The 15,687-nt window shown below is 43.8% G+C and overlaps 1 protein-coding gene across 1 annotated transcript in view; it reads right to left on the minus strand.

Moving 5' to 3' along the window:
* LOC114061822 (polypeptide N-acetylgalactosaminyltransferase 9) overlaps window positions 1-15,687 on the minus strand; it is a gene marked incomplete at its 3' end in the record, with an annotated part of 70,797 nt that overhangs the window by 46,263 nt on the left and 8,847 nt on the right. The window contains exon 2 of the mRNA XM_027892657.1: window positions 5,097-5,277. Within this exon, the coding sequence (XP_027748458.1) occupies window positions 5,097-5,277 (181 nt within the window). The remainder of the gene's footprint in view (window positions 1-5,096; window positions 5,278-15,687) is intronic.

Consider the following 15,687-nt stretch of genomic DNA (forward strand, 5'->3'; position numbering starts at 1 on the left):
CAAATATTCCTTGCAAAGAGGCCCGTTAACATTGCACTCTGGTTAACCTGGAAGGAATCCTGAGGGTCTGTTTTAATTTGGAGTTTCTCATGTCGTTTTTCTAAGCGGCGCAAAGAACACCCAGTGCCCCCAGAGGATCTGAGATGTGGGTCACGAGGCAGAGCAAGTGGCAGAGGTGGAGAAAAATCAAATAACGCCAGAGCCAGCCTTCCCCAACGCAGTGATCCAAACAACGATGCTCTTTGAGAACCATCTGCCTTCCTGCCCTGCTCCTGCAGCGACGTCCAACGCGGCCGGGCAGAGGAGCTGCCCCTGGGGCAGGGACCGCCCTGCCACACCACTGATCAACCTCTCACCACAGAAACTGCAAACACACATACAGTGTGGCTCCAGAGAGCTGCTGACTGATGGTTCACACACCACAGCCAGCCCACAGAGCTCTGCCGCCAACAGAGAGGGCCAAAACTCAAGGTGATGGCGCTGCCTCCTCCAGCAGCTGGAGCTCACAGGACCATCTCTGAGAGAAGGGCTGTTTGATAGCTCCTGGCCTCACACCACCTACTGTTATTAAAACCCTGAATGAACAAATCAGAGGCCTATTTACCAAGCCTGCCCCCCTGATAGCACTGTTTGATCAACTGCAGAATTCTTTTTGATGGGTAATTAAAAAAAGCTTTTCCTTAGGTATAGGGTGGATTGAACCATTAATTACACTTCGAGGCTCAAGAGATGCAATTCCTTTGCTATTGTGAGATGTCTATAGCAAGCCACGAAAACGCTCTCTTCCATGAAAGAACTGAATAAATGAAAGCAATTTCCAGATTTCTCTGGCTAAAGACTCGAGTTACCACAGCATTAATAAGTTTGTTCTTTAGGGCAGAATCTTCTCAATACAAACATCCATGACTGTAACACAAAGAAATCTCTTCTGATAGAGCCAGCAGACTGAATCCCTGTATTAGTATTATTGTTATCACTGAACTGCCACAATGCACTCAGCATCAAGCTGCACAAAAAAAAAGATCAGTTAAATTAAAGTTCCTCGCCAAGCAGCGACAATTCTGTGCAAAAGCCAATTTAGCCATTATGGAAGCTCCAGGATCATATTAACTTTTCTCAAAAGTATGCATAATGCATCACAGCAAGGGATTTTGACAAGTGTATGTGTATGAGTATGTGTCTCTCCATGTGTGGACGTGTCCTGCATGTAAAAGAAAGCCCAGAAGTGATTTAAGTTGCAAAGTCAAGTGGTAGAAAGTTAGAAAATGCCAAATTTACAGGTGCAGCACCTGTTCCATTCAACCCCTTGCTTATCCATCCTGTGCACCAGAAAGAACAGGGGAATTGATGTTATCCTGAGAGACGATGCTTCTGTTTGAAAGCATCTGGTTAGCTGACACTTCCCACTTTTCCAGGATGCTGCACTGTAAAACAAACAGCTTTGGTAAGTTTGGGGGCCTTTCCCCCTAACTTTGAATGACGCTCCCTAAGGTTTTGATTTTTCTGGTTCTATCTTTGATGAAGTCAGAATGTGCTGTCACATGGAGCTGTAGCCCCTCTGTCTTCATGCATGACTGGGAAGGATTGAGTCTGATTCTTTGTTCCTGGAGCAGAGGATTCAACTCTGTGCTACAGCTGGCAGCGGTGGAGGCTCTTATTCCCCCAGAAGGGCAGAGGGACGGCTGCTGCCAGCCTGTTGTACCAACACACATCCAAGGCAAACCAGTTCCCTGTCTCTGCTCTCAGTGCCCACAGGGGTTTAGGTGGTTGACTCTGGGTTCTTCTGCTGGGAAGGGCACAATATCCACCACAATCTCAGCTCTGCTGCTCCAGATCCAGATCCTTTTGACTATTCAGTGAAACCCTGTCCCTTTGGCATTCTGGTAAGAAAGGCATGGGAAGAGCCCAGCAGACCTCCCATGGGCAGGATTCGGGGCTCTTCTACACCTGCATGTATTGCTAGAGATAACTGATATAAATATACATTGATTTTGAATATAGAACAACACATATGGAAATTATTCCAACAGAACTTCAACGTTAAGTAACACTTTTCCCACAGTACCACAGAGCAAGCTCCAGCTTAGCCATGTGCTTCCAAGGAAAAAATAACCTGTTCCTTACAAGGGAAGCTTCTCTTTCTTCCACTGCACAGAGTTATGCTAGTGAGGGCTAGAAAGCCCTGCTAATTCTTTACTCTTGGGAAGAGAGATCAGGACATTAAACATCCTGAGCTCTCTGCAACATACTTTTTACAGTGGTACAGCCCTTGAAAAACTTCAGATACTGCTATTATTTACACATGTCTGATAGATATTTAAAAATCTCTGATATTGAGGAGATGAGGCTGAGACATTTATTACACCACAGTAATTCTGTAATTATTGTGTGATTTGTAATCACAACGGAGCTATTTACTGCATTGCTCCTACTTGGCACACAAACACAAAAATGCACAAAATCCTCTTGCCTCCTGCTTGCTCACAACAATTCCTCTCCTAAGGAAAAGGTTTCTGAGCTAAAAGGAGTAACCTGCACTGGCAGCAGCAGGTAGGAAAGCAGAGCATGATGTGAGCAAAGCATCTTGAGAGCAGGGCTGCCCACCCAGGCCTGAGACTTTGCTGCAGTGGAAGGACGTGGAGGTGACTCCAATTTAAGAGCCTTCATGGTCACGCTGGCTGGCTGTACACCTCCTCAGTGGAACATATTTTTTTTAATTTGCTGTGTGGGGAAGAAAATATCTCCTGCAAAGCAATTAAACCGCTCCATGTTTATGAGCCAATGCAAGGAGGTGGAACAGAGGGCTTATTCTATCAGAATAAGATAGTGGACAACAATAAGGGGGAGGTCAAATATAAAATGAGCTAAAAGATAGTATTTCTGATCAGGGCTGGAATATTTCATGTCTCAAATTTTCACAGTGAAATCATGTTTACTGTAATAAATTGTGCCTATGCAATGCAGACTCGAGTAGAAATTCTTCCAGTTCATATCTTGAATACCTATTTCTGTGTGCAAATATGGAGATCTGACTATTTTAAATGGAGAGAAAGAATGGTTTAATCCTTCGGGAATGCAAATTCAGGGAAGTGTTTTTATTCATAGACTGGCCACAGACTTTGTGGCTGGGGATGAGCCCCAGGACATGTTTGGCTTTCTGGACTGGGAGTGCACATTACTGGGTCACTCTGAGCTTCCTGTCAACCAATACCCCTCAAGTCCTTCTCCTCAGGGCTGCTCTCAATCCACACAAGTGAATACAACTCTTCCTATAACAAGAGCTTCTGCCTTCTCCAGACCTTCACTCATATTTCACAGCAAATTCAATCTGAAGGGCTTTCCTGTGACTCGTCAGCACCCAGAGACAAGTGCATCAATTCCAGCATCTAGGTCTGACTAGAACCACCTCAAAAGTGTCAAAACACGAGGAGGAAGGCAGTTCTCCCAGTAACTCAGCCAGTTAATCATGCACCATGGCCTTACGAGATGATACCCAAAAGGAGCATGTCAAAAAGCTTATCTGAGCGACTCATCAAAGCTTCCCAGTAAAGCGGTGGAAGAGTCTAATCTGAAGTGAAACATCACTGCCTTGCAAATGCTCTCATGCCACTGACAGCTGCTGAGCCAGATTTAAGCTCTGCAGCCTTTGCTTTTGCGCTTCCTAGCAGAACACATCTCATTTATCCTCATCCACCTGACCGCAGCCGCCGATAACGGCCCGGGTCAAACCTCGCCGCCTTTCATTTGAGCAACTTCACATCGATTTTGAGGGTCTCTGGACCAGATCTGAGGCACAGCTCCAATATCTGCATACCTACAGGCTACTTCTTTCTCCCCAGCGTAATTCCACGATGGGTTGTTAGGGATACATCAAGGGAGAAGGAGGGATGAGACCACTGAATAAGTCAGTGCACTCGCATCAAAGACTTGACAGCAAGTCCGGGGGTTGTTCTCTCTTTGCCACTTCTGGGATCTGGGTTTTCTTCTCTACAGCGAGTGTTTGAGAAAACAAACGCTGAGTCAATACTTCTGAGATCAGATTAATATGCAACACAGCTAATGAAATTTGTAGTTAAGCTGAAGTTTTGTTTTTTGGCAGCTTGAACTGCCTCAAATCCTAATTCAATTGCAATCTACTCACAGAGCACAGCTGTTTTGCTTGGCTAAACTTTTCTCACCACTTAATAAGATATTTTTTTTATTTAACTTTCAGTTCTGCCTAGGAAACCCCAGTGGGTCTTTTAAAACAGAAGATTATTATTAGAAATTAATTAAGTATTCTTTTCAATTCTGTCTCCTGAGAGCAACTAGGCATTGTTGCTGATCTCCTCTGCATTAAGACATTACTGATTGTCATTCATGGGATGACAGTGTGGATGTCTCATCTGGAAGATACATAACTCCATAAATATGAAAGATTTGAAAGATATTTAATACAAAATATAATAAATCAGCACAAATAATAAACATGTAATTGCAATGTCAAGCATAGCACAGGCGTGTGAAGACTATAAACAGCAGAATAAAAACAAGACACACATTCCAAAGGCAAAATAAAAAAAAAAATCTCCCTGCAATTACAGGCCCCCGATGGGTTACACTTAGTCCGTGTTTCAGCGCATTGCAAACCCCGGCTCAACAACTCTAAGAACATCAAATGTAATTAAAGACAGTTGATTAGATGTGGTTGGTGTGTTGTGTTTTTTTTAAGGAACCAATGACTGTAATGTGTTTGTTGCCCTTCCCCCTCCCATTGCTCGTGACTACAAGGAGGACAGACCAAGGCTGCCACCTCTGAAGGCTTTTTCTAAGAGAACCAAGCCCAAGAAGCACCAATATCCTCATGCAGTATTTTATCTGAGGCCTTGAACGTGCATATTAATGCCCTACTGACAGTATCAGCCATGCATTTAACATGGCCCTTCGTGCCTGAGTTGGTCTGTTTGATTTTTCACTCAACTCAGGGGTATCTGTATGACTAACTGGTGTCATGCTCTAACCAGGAAAGGATGTGAAGGGAACAAACAATCACAACAATCAACCTCTTAGTCTCAATAATGATAATAATAATAGTAATAATGTGGAATTCAACTTACTTTTTTGGTCTGTAGTCAGGGATGGACCTGTCCAGTGATATCCTGTCACTGAGCTGGGCATTGTAACCGTATTCTTCATACTTAGTCTCTGACTCGTGGCTATCATCTCTGAGGGTAGCAGCCATTCCCCCCTGGCCCAGGCCTCCTGGACCTTCAACTAATCCCATGGGCTTTGCCAGACCTAAATGAAATAGATTAAAAAAAAAAAAATTTAAATTATTCATACAAAGGTAATGGATAGAACCCCTTCTGTGACCACAAAATGTTTTCAGATAAGTGGGACCTGAGCTCCCACAAAGCTCAGCCCTGAAACCCTCATGGCTCTGTGGAAATTACCCTCAGCTTTTCCAACCAGAGTCCAAATCAACACATCTCGTAGAATCAGCGCATAACGAGCAAACTATAAAGAATTAATTAGCAGCTCTCGCAATTTCTTCCTTTTTCCAAAAAGAACCATTGAGAAAAAATTTTCCTGTAAGAACTGGAGGATTTCCCAGTATAGCCCATTATGGCTCCAACTCATTTGAAGGGAAATAACGTTCATTTCCACCACATGGAGACGTGCCATTAACTCCACATTAACGTCAGTTCTGCAATACCTGTTGGACCTGAGGCATCTGCTTTGTGACTCCAAGCTCACTGAGCACCTGAATGGTCCAGGTTTGGTTCCCAGTTTGGGTACACAGCTATGGACTGGTGACCAGCTTCTGCTGGGTAGGAAGCACAGGGTAAATCTGATTCCACTGCACGAGGCAACAGACTGACCAAGAAGACAAGCAGGGAAGGGCTCGTGTCCTGTCTCAAACTGGGCAAGGAGAACTAAAGAAAACATTCCAGCTGGGCTGGGCTGACCCCCAGCAGGCTGGCAGAGCACCTAGTCCTGCTTATCAACTTCCTGCTATTAAAAAAATCCAAATAATGAAAAAATCATGAGTTACCAGCACAAGCCACTAAAAATTCTGGAGAATCTGGACCCTGTGCAATAATTGGAGACAAATCTAAACCACAGCACTGTGCTGAGCTGTTCCTTGCTAAGACACCACTGAGTGTGCTGGGTGAGAACAGGACTTATGGTGCTGATGGTCATTCTCCAGTGCAGCCCTGAGAGGTTCTATATTAATTATTACAAGCATTATGATGCCTAATATTATGATACTTAGGGCATTTAAGAAGGACTGTTCGAATTTTCTGTGAGAAAAGTGGAGAACAAGACAAATCATAGTTTTCTCTTGAAACATGACTAAAACTCAAGGGTTGTCTTGATTTCAAACCACAGAAATTCTTCTAACCTTACTAAGTGAAGCACTTCAATCCAGTATTCCTGAAAATATTTCAGGGAGCTTCATTTTGAAGGAAATTGTAACATTTGTCCTTTTTGTTCCCATTTAGGATGAGAGGCTACTTGGCACTTCGACCAGCTGTAGTATTTAACTTTACTTCCTCTGGAAAAATCAGAACAGAAGGGCCTAATGTTGCCATCCCTGGCCTGGCAATTATTCCTTGCTCAAGTAATTACAGAAATTACATGTCTGAGACTCTAAATCTCTCCCCACCCTGAAGGAAAAGCAGAGCAGCCTAATCTTCCTGCATGATACAGTCTCAGGCTGAACAGGCACTAACAGCAAGCAGTGATGCTGCAAGACTCTGCTTTACATGCCCAACATATGGAATCTTAAAGGGGGCTCAGTTTAGGAGAAAAGTCAGCAGTTCCCTCCAAAAAAAATCTCAATTTAGGTACTTCTAAAAAATAATAAAAAAAAATCCACCAGAAAACCAGACACTTCACAAAGCCTATGTCCTTGAAAGACCTCAATGTGGAAATTCAGTTGCTGATCATTTGGAATCATCTAGGCTGGGTTCTGATGTTACATCAAAGCAAACTGAAGATGACTTCATTAAAGTTAACTGACCTGCTTTGATGAAAGGGTCTACAAGACGTGGCATGCTCACTTGCCTTTAAACAGCAATTTAATTCCAGGAGTTGAAAACTTCTTTCTTTACGCCCTGTGCTCTTGCAGTTTATGGAACAAAATACTTGTGTCTTTAAGGCACAAGTAATGGGAGAATGAAACTTCCATCCCACAGGAAGCATCAGGCACTTTGCTACTTTTCTTAGGAGGGAATCAGTTAGACAGCCTGCCAAACCATGCATAATGACTATTATTTCATCTACCTTTTTCCTAAATCTGATATTCTAGCTCTTCATGCTGCTAATTGATCTTGTTCTGGGAGGGAGCCATTGCTCCCATCACTAGCACAGTGCAGATGGTGACTTGCTAACCTCAAAATCCACCATTCCTGCACTGGTCAGCAGTGAAAAAACAGAAAAGGAGTGCCAGTTCAGCAGCACCTTCACAAAAACAGGTTGGATGCCCAGTGAGATGCTGGTTTTAAAGCTATCTTTTCTTTAAAATTTTTAGACTAAAAATATCCACAGCCCAAGCGCTGGGATTGGCCACAGCCAGTTCAATGCTGCAGATGACGACAAGGTCACAAATAATTAGAGTCTGCCATTCATCTCAAATTTATTGCTCACACTGCGGTGATTTCTGTGTAAGACAGAAATTTTTGGGAGAATGAAGAGCAGAATGAACGGGCCTTAGTTCCTTAACCAGATTAATTACTCCACAGGATGCATAATTTTCTAGGAAGAGACGAGATCTTCTCTTTCTCATCATAAACCCTGTCACAATGGGAAAAGTACTAAAGAGATTTATGTGAGAAACTATGGCAAAAGCCAGATCAGATTACACCTGTGATTATTTTACTATCCTTTTTTTTTCTTTTTCTTATTTGCAACACAATTCCAGGGAGCTGTAAATCAGGTTGAGTCGAGGTTCTGGGACAAAATTAACCTTTCGACAACTCAAACCAAAAATAAGTGATTGAAAATAACCATACAACCACCTTCACTATAGTATATCCTTGATTCCCATAAATACTGCACAAACTTGGGTTAATGACCATAACTAAAGAGGGGTTTGACACACAGAAACATTCAGCAAATCACATCCCACAGGGATACAAGCTCCAACTTCCTGCGAGAAGGAGGAGAGCACCAAACAAGACCTCATCCAATCTTAAACAACTCCAGCACTTCCATTTACCTGAAACCCAAAATGCAGCCTTATTTTTCATAGCTGCAGTCCAGTTTGAAAGGTTTATGTCCCCTGGTACCCCAAGCCATCTCTGCAGATGTACCAGGGAGAAGACAAACAGCCCCCTGGGGCTGATGGTCTGGAAAGGAAAACGCCGCAACGACTTGTAAAGCTGAAGCACTTGATGTGCAACTTTTTGGCTCTATAAACTGGAAGGTGGAGTGGGTTTGTGCCTTGTCCTCATCTCCAGACCCCAAGTAAAAAGCTTCCCAGTCTCCATGCCCAGATGAGCAGCAATCCCGTGAGGAGACTGATGGATGATGGTGAAGGGATGAAGTGATTCGGCAGCTCTGCCTGCAGGAGGGCTGCTCCTTTTCCACCCCCACAAGCTGATCAGGCAGAGAGACCACAGGACCACAAGCCTTGGAAATTGTGTAGATTGTGTAGACAAATTACCTGGAAAGAGGACTGATATTCAACCCCTTGTGTGCTTTGCCATGTGTTTCTTCTTCTTCAAAGGACAGTTTGAAGAACTGTCAGTTCTTCCAACTGTCAGAAGGACAGTTCCTACCCCAAAAAACTCTCTGTAAATCAAGACAGGAAAGATAATCAGAGAAGAAGACATGAAGACAGTATGGATCAGTGGGAGAGGCAGAGGTTGCAGGCAAGGTAGAGGAGAGGGATCCAGTCCATCAGTGCTGACAACAGACCAGCTGAGGGGAAAAAAAAGGAACATTCTGTCCTTGCAGAACCATCTTCTCTCCTGCATCTGCTATTCAGTGGTGCAGCACACACTCCCTGCCCTCTTCCAGGCCTCATCTTTTGTTCCTGGGCTTCACAGAAACACAGCATTGTGCAGGCTACTCCCCTCTCTAGGCACAAAATTCATTAGTGCTTTTTAATTGGAAGAAATAGTGTGTTTTTATGTACAGATATCTAATATCAAAAGTAATTGCTTTTATAGAACACTCATTTGGAGCTGGTTTCCCCTTGAGATGAGAAAATGTATTCTAATTACAACAGATAATTCAGGAGGAGATAAACAGATTGACGACTGGAAGGACCAAGGAACAGCAGCTACACAGTCCATTGGAGATGAAGATAAAAGCTCATTTGTGATGTAGGACACTGATTCCAAGTTTATAGATGAAAGGAGAGGTGCCAGAATTTCGCCAGAGATAAACAAAAATCAATTTCCTAACGTGCAGAGATCTTTGGGCAAGGGAGAGCTATCTGATATATTTTTAAACTTAAATTTTGACTAACAAAATAAAAAGCCCTTTTCCCATACGCAAAACTTTAAATGATATGTAACTCTGATTTTTCGTTTCATTTGCATTTTAATGATCAAAAAGATCATTCACAGAGAAAGACCGGTTTGTTATTTTTAAATAAATAACAGATGCCACGATCCTTCTAGAAGTTTTTAAACCCCAGATGACTGGTGGTTTGTGCTGGCAAGACACATAAAATGGATTTCTCTCTTCAGGGCTTTGGAGGAAAGCCAGAAAACTCCTCTGGTGATGGCATAAATCTGGAGTTGAGGAGGAGGAGCTGAAATGTTGGTGTATCTGCCCGACAAGCCCACTGATATTAAAAGCAGACAAAAATCTGAGTGTCATCAGTTTGGCACTTGGCCCCTGGCAGTAGCCAATACCTGAGGCTTCAGAGGGAACGGAACACAAATCATAAAGCACTTGGCCAATTAAACTCTGCACTGCCCCTGGAAGCAGAGTTCCCTTCTGAACCCTACAGGCAGGTAACTAAAGCCCTGAAGCAAAATATTAGATTACCCTCATTATCTTAACTCAGACAGGTAGAAATAGGGCTTAAAACTACCCAGTGTCCTTTAAAAGCCCAGCCACTGATATTGGATTCAGTGGCCTCCTGCAGCAAAGATTTCTCTGCTACTGTCACGATCAGAGTGTCACTGACTCACATGAAATGGATCATCTGTATCAATATATTAGATTTTCTTTTACTTTTTCAGGGAAACAGAGGTGAAAACTCCCAGGGGAAAGTGATCATTAAAACAATAACAGAGCCATTCTAGAGGAAGAGAAAAGGGACTTCTCCTTGAAAAGATCCAAGGTGCAAGAGCTAAAACGCTGGGGCTGTTTAATTAGATTCAGGAACAAGCTGTTCCAGGCCAAGTTAAAGGGCTTTCATTTCATAAATGAGGAAAATACCTTTTGAAAAGCAGAGAGTTTGCTTGTGTGAATCAGAGGCAGGGAAGGAATGCAGCGGTCACTGTGGGAAGGGGGTTCTGACCCAAGGTCTGACAGGATGGAGCCCACAGCTGGAATCCTGGAGATGCTGTTGGATGCAATGACCTTTCCTTGCACCCAGAGAGCTGACTGCACACCTCTCACTATTAAAAACATCCCTTTGATTTCTGATGCAGTTCTGGATTAGAAATCCCTGTCTGCTCTGTTCTCAGAACAGCTCAACCATATCAGTCAATCCCACAGGGTTAGGTTCCACAAAGAAAAATCATTGTTTTTAAACATCAAGAATCCAAAAAAAAAAAGCATCTAACTTCAGGTCCTATGGAAGTTCATACAATTCTAGACTCCACTGTGCTGATAATAAAGTCTAAAGTAATCAAAGGCTCTATCAGATCCGACATTGCCCAGCCTGCCAAATTACTGCCTTTTCAGCCCAGGTTTCAATCAGGCACCCCTGGGACACTGTCTCAAGAGGGATTGTGTCCAAGGCTAAGCAAGTCTCTTCCCTCCCTGCTCAAGGGTGTTTGGAGAGCTTGGACAAGGCCAGAGGAGCCCATCTCCTGCAGCATCACTCTGCAATCCCGCTCCGCATCATCTGCAGACGTTCAGACGCCTCCCTGCTCATTTACCTAAACAGCCTGCTATCAAATTAAACTAACATAATCACACAGGGAGCTTCCCCAGTAACAAAGCCACACAGAACACTCTGCCATTTGTGTGGTTGAGGGGTCGTTCAGCTCGTTTTACCCAGCCCAGGGTGACGGCAGCCAACCCAGACCGGGAGCTGCTGGAACTCGACATCACAGCGCGCTGCAAAGCAGGTCTCGATTTTCCACTGCTGTGGGATTAGTCACTTGAGTTCCCCTCTGGCAGTGCAACCACAATAAAGAGGCAGTGTTAACAACTACAGACCTGCTGGCACACGCACTGTTCTCCCTTCCCTGCTCCAAGAGTCGCTGTCCGCTGTCCTTACTGGCCCTCAGAGAGTGACGTGATCGCAGAAAGTCCCTGCTCTTGTCAGAGCAGAGATAGTTTTCTCTCTGCTGCCTCTCAATCTCATCATCAGGCATTTCTCCTTGGGAATACGTGGCACAAGAGATCAGCTGCCCCTGAGGATGTGAGATTTCAAATGCTTCCCTCCAATCTCTTAAAAACCAGTTCATTTGGATATTGGTTTTCCCAGGAGCCAGAGGGAGCCTTGGTTCCTCCCTTTTCCTCTCAGCGTGATTTTGACCTAAAGGTTCTGTAAAGGTGACATGCTTTTCTTTTACATCACTGCACAGCACTATCCATGGCTGGTTTCAAACCATACTCATTTTCCTGACAGACTGTCTGGTTTACATCTGTAGATACGTGTATTTTTCTTGACCTGTGTTTGTATTCTTCTTTTTCAGGCACATCTTTGACACCTCTCAGGGAGTTTGGCTTGGGAATTTGGTTGAGACAGAACCTGCATCTCTGCTTTCCCTCCTCTTTCCACTTTATTTTTCATATCTCATGTCAACACGCACCACAGCTGTGCCTTGCTTGTCAGGGCCAGGCTGCAGTGTCTCCTTCCATCAACCTCTTAAAGTGTGCATGACTTAATTTCCTGCCAGCAGGACAAGTCAGTTTGAAACCAAACACAGGCCACATTTTAATCAGCAAAAATACAGCCCAGACTCCAGCAACTAAAACCAAAATGCTTACAAATCAACAAAGCAGGGCAGATTTGAAGCCACAATGGGTGAAGAAAACAGCTATGCAGAGTCCTCCTAACTGATGAGATAAACTGACAGCCACCTTTATAGCAGATCTATCTTTTAGAGGATGTGCCCAGCTAAAGGTCTGAGGCTCTCCTGCTCACAGAGAAGGAGGAACAGAAGCAGTCCACAATGCTGAGAATCTTACTTGGTTTTGAAGTGCCTTGCTATTGTTCAAGGAAATGCTGAGGCTGGATTTGGTTTTGGCTCTAGAAAGGAAAGCCTTAGCTCTTTATATTCACAAAAGAAAGCCTGTTTAGAAATGAAAGACACGATGTTGCATGGATAGCTTATAACATACAATTAATCAGGGATTTATCAGGGACAAATAAAAAGAATTAGGTACCATATTCTCTGGGGGAAGTAAATCAAAGGATGAGATAGCTTTGCAAAAGAAAGGAGGAATGAGGATAAATAGCAATTGCCAATAAATTTGGAGAAAATGAAGATGTAACGTTAGCGAAAAAATATTGGCACAATGTTTTATTTAAAAGCGGTAATAAAAACATTGCTTACTTTGATTTCTGCCCTTTCTGGTTTATTGTTGATATAAAGATAAATTGACTCAGACTTCCAGCAGCGGGGAAAGCTCCGATCCGCTGTTACAGGCACTCTAAAAGCCAGTCCTGCTATAATAACTGATTCATTATTAACAAGATTGGCTTCGTTGCGTGTGGGTATTTGTAGGAATTGACTGTGACCTGGGGCTAGTTTAGGCCCTGACAAAGTCACTGCAGGACAAGTGGGCTTGCTTTGACAAAGGCAGGATGCATCTGACAACAACAGAGCATGTTTCAATTACCACACCTAGGTAGAACTTGGACCATATATAAAGACAATGAAATTGTGGATCAGCCTTCTTCAATTTACTTTCCTAATGCCTCTGACTGCAGTGGTGCTGCTTATCTGGTTTCCACCAGGGCAATGTAAAAAAAAAAAAAAAAAAAAATCAAGTTTTCAGAGACCCAATTTTTCTTCAAGCTTTCCTTTCCTCTCTGCTGAAATTCCATGAAAGAATGAATGTTCCTGTCCCCTGATGTGTCTCCGGTTTGTACTTACGACTACATTATGAGGTGTTAAATTACACAGTAAAGAGAGGAATGAGGACAGTGATAGAAGGTGCCTTTCTACAGGAGAAGATCATCCTTCAGTGAAGAGACTGCTATGAATCAGAATCTGAATTTCAGAAACTCGAGTAGTGAGTTTACAGCTTGGACTCATCACTCCTCAAGGACACGGAGCAGACACTTTACCTGGCCACGCTTTAAACTTTAGGTCACACCCACGTTTCTCCTGAGCAGGAGGAGCTTTTCAGCACCAAATGGTCCTGGAGGAAGGTAGTGCTGAGCCCCCTGGGCCATGGCAGGTATCGTTCAGCAGCAGGGTGTGCTCCCCACCACCTGGCAAAGAGCATTTCTCTGCTCCTCACAGGATTTAACCATTCAGTCCCTCCTGAAAGGCAACGAGACAAGCTCGACAAACACCCCCAGCCTGCCATCCTAGACCCCTGAAAGGAAAGGAAGCTCTCCCACAGCACTGGTGTAGTGTCAGGGAAGTGTCACGCTGCTATAGTTATTAACTGAAATAAGCAGGAAAGCAGAGGGAAAAAATGCTCCTGTTAACATATGGCCAATTAACAGAGCAGGCAGAGGAATCCAACGTGCAGATCTGAGACTGGTTCCTTCGGAAGCGAAGAACTGGATTTTCATGTTTGTGTTTAAATGAGTAAAAATCCCATTTGTCACCAATACAATTTACAGCCTGGCTTGCTACAAAAAAAAGCAGTTTATGGGACCATGCTGCCTGCATTTGTCTATCAGTCTGCTTCCCTCTCCATGCTCTCCCCTCACCTCTGCTCGTTAGATTTTGAGGACTGCTTCTAATTTCAGCCAAAGCTTGGCAGACAGTCAGAGGTCTCCAAAAGTTACATTTCTGCAACTGTCACAAAAGTCGGCACCTGGGAAGAAAGTGCCATTAAAATGTTCCTACTGAGAGAAGAGGTTTGGTGAAAGATCAAACACAAGAGACCTGTTGGAGCTATCAGAGACCACCCAAGAATTCACCCCCGGGGATCCCAACCCACAAGAAAGCCAGCTTTCTTGGTTTAGCTGCTCAAGGAACTAAACGCTTATTTTTAGGATGAAATGTGTTAATTACTGGATGCCTAGGTCTGTTGGATGTCTGACAGTTATATATATATATATCCCTGATTAACAGTGTCACAAATTAAGATGCTGCTGAGGCTCCAACCTCCTCAATTAAAGTGAGGGAACAGATAAGGGGAGGGGATCAAAGGAGCAGAGAGATGAGCTCTCAGAACAGCTGAAGGGCACAGGACAGACCCACCTGGAAATGAAGGCCAGGTCTTGTATTTCAGCACCTTGGAATATTTTCTTGAACCTGTCACTGAAGCTGCTGCTTCTGTCCCCAGTTCCAGTTTCTGTGAGCTTACCACACTGCTTCTGGCCAGGTGTCAGGGGCCATGAGAACCAGGGGAAGTGGTAAAACAGCACACTTGGGTGATGAGATTAGTTATGAAATAATGAGGAATGTGTGTGGTCCCGTTCAGAAGATACCATGTCAAAGAAAATTCCCATGGAAATGCCCAACTTATTAAATGAATTCTTCTCTTGGAAAGGGAGACAGAGACTCAGAGCTGAGACACCATGACAGCAGGACACACACACCACGCAACTTTGCCTGTTTCCCCTGGCATTTATCACAAAATCAATCCTTCAGATTGTTTGTAGCAGGTGTGCTTTTCCCTCCCTACCCTTGGAAGGAATATAAAGCAAGGTATGATCCCAAACCCACACAAGCCTCATGAGCAGAGGAGCAAACAAAACCTTTCTTATTTCTTTCTTTTTTTTTTTTTTTTTTAACAGAGAATTTGTCAGTTCAGTATCTGTCAAAATCCTTCTGAAAATAATCAACCTTTAGTTTCACAACCATATGCTGAGACACTTGTATCTAGCACAGAGAAGCCACGGGCATGCAATAGCACCCATCAAACAGATTAGAGGCATCTTCTCCCAGTTCAGGGACAAAACCCAAAGGTCATACACTGATTTCTGTTTGTAAACTAAATTTCCATCCAGAAATATCATTTTGTTTTACAACACCACATTGTGTCCCATCCTACCCTAACACAGAGCATTGCCTGGCCATGTCTTACTGGTGCTGACCCTGCATGAGCTGTCCTGTCCTTTGGGCCAGATTCTGACTTTGGCACCACAGTACCATACAAGTAGGGGATGCAGGAGACAGCTTTCACCTCTTGAAACTCTGCTCCAGAAAAGGTCTCACCACCCTGTGTTCAGATGGATTGTCAGACCCTGGTATGGGCCTGACCAGAATAACCTGCAGAACATCGTGCTGCCAGGGGGAATCCCAGCTCTCCTTAGGGCCAGAGCAGCCCTGCTGGCACTCATGGATGATCCCTGGTTCCAGTTCAGTGACCATTAGGAAGTGTAACAGGAGAAATCTGACACATTCTTCCTCTCATTCTTCCACAGGCTCCGCT

This window comes from Empidonax traillii, unplaced genomic scaffold (genome assembly GCF_003031625.1).
Source record: "Empidonax traillii isolate 1590-97213 ecotype Southwest subspecies unplaced genomic scaffold, ASM303162v1 scaffold361:size2146424, whole genome shotgun sequence".
NCBI classification, from domain to species: Eukaryota; Metazoa; Chordata; class Aves; order Passeriformes; family Tyrannidae; genus Empidonax; species Empidonax traillii.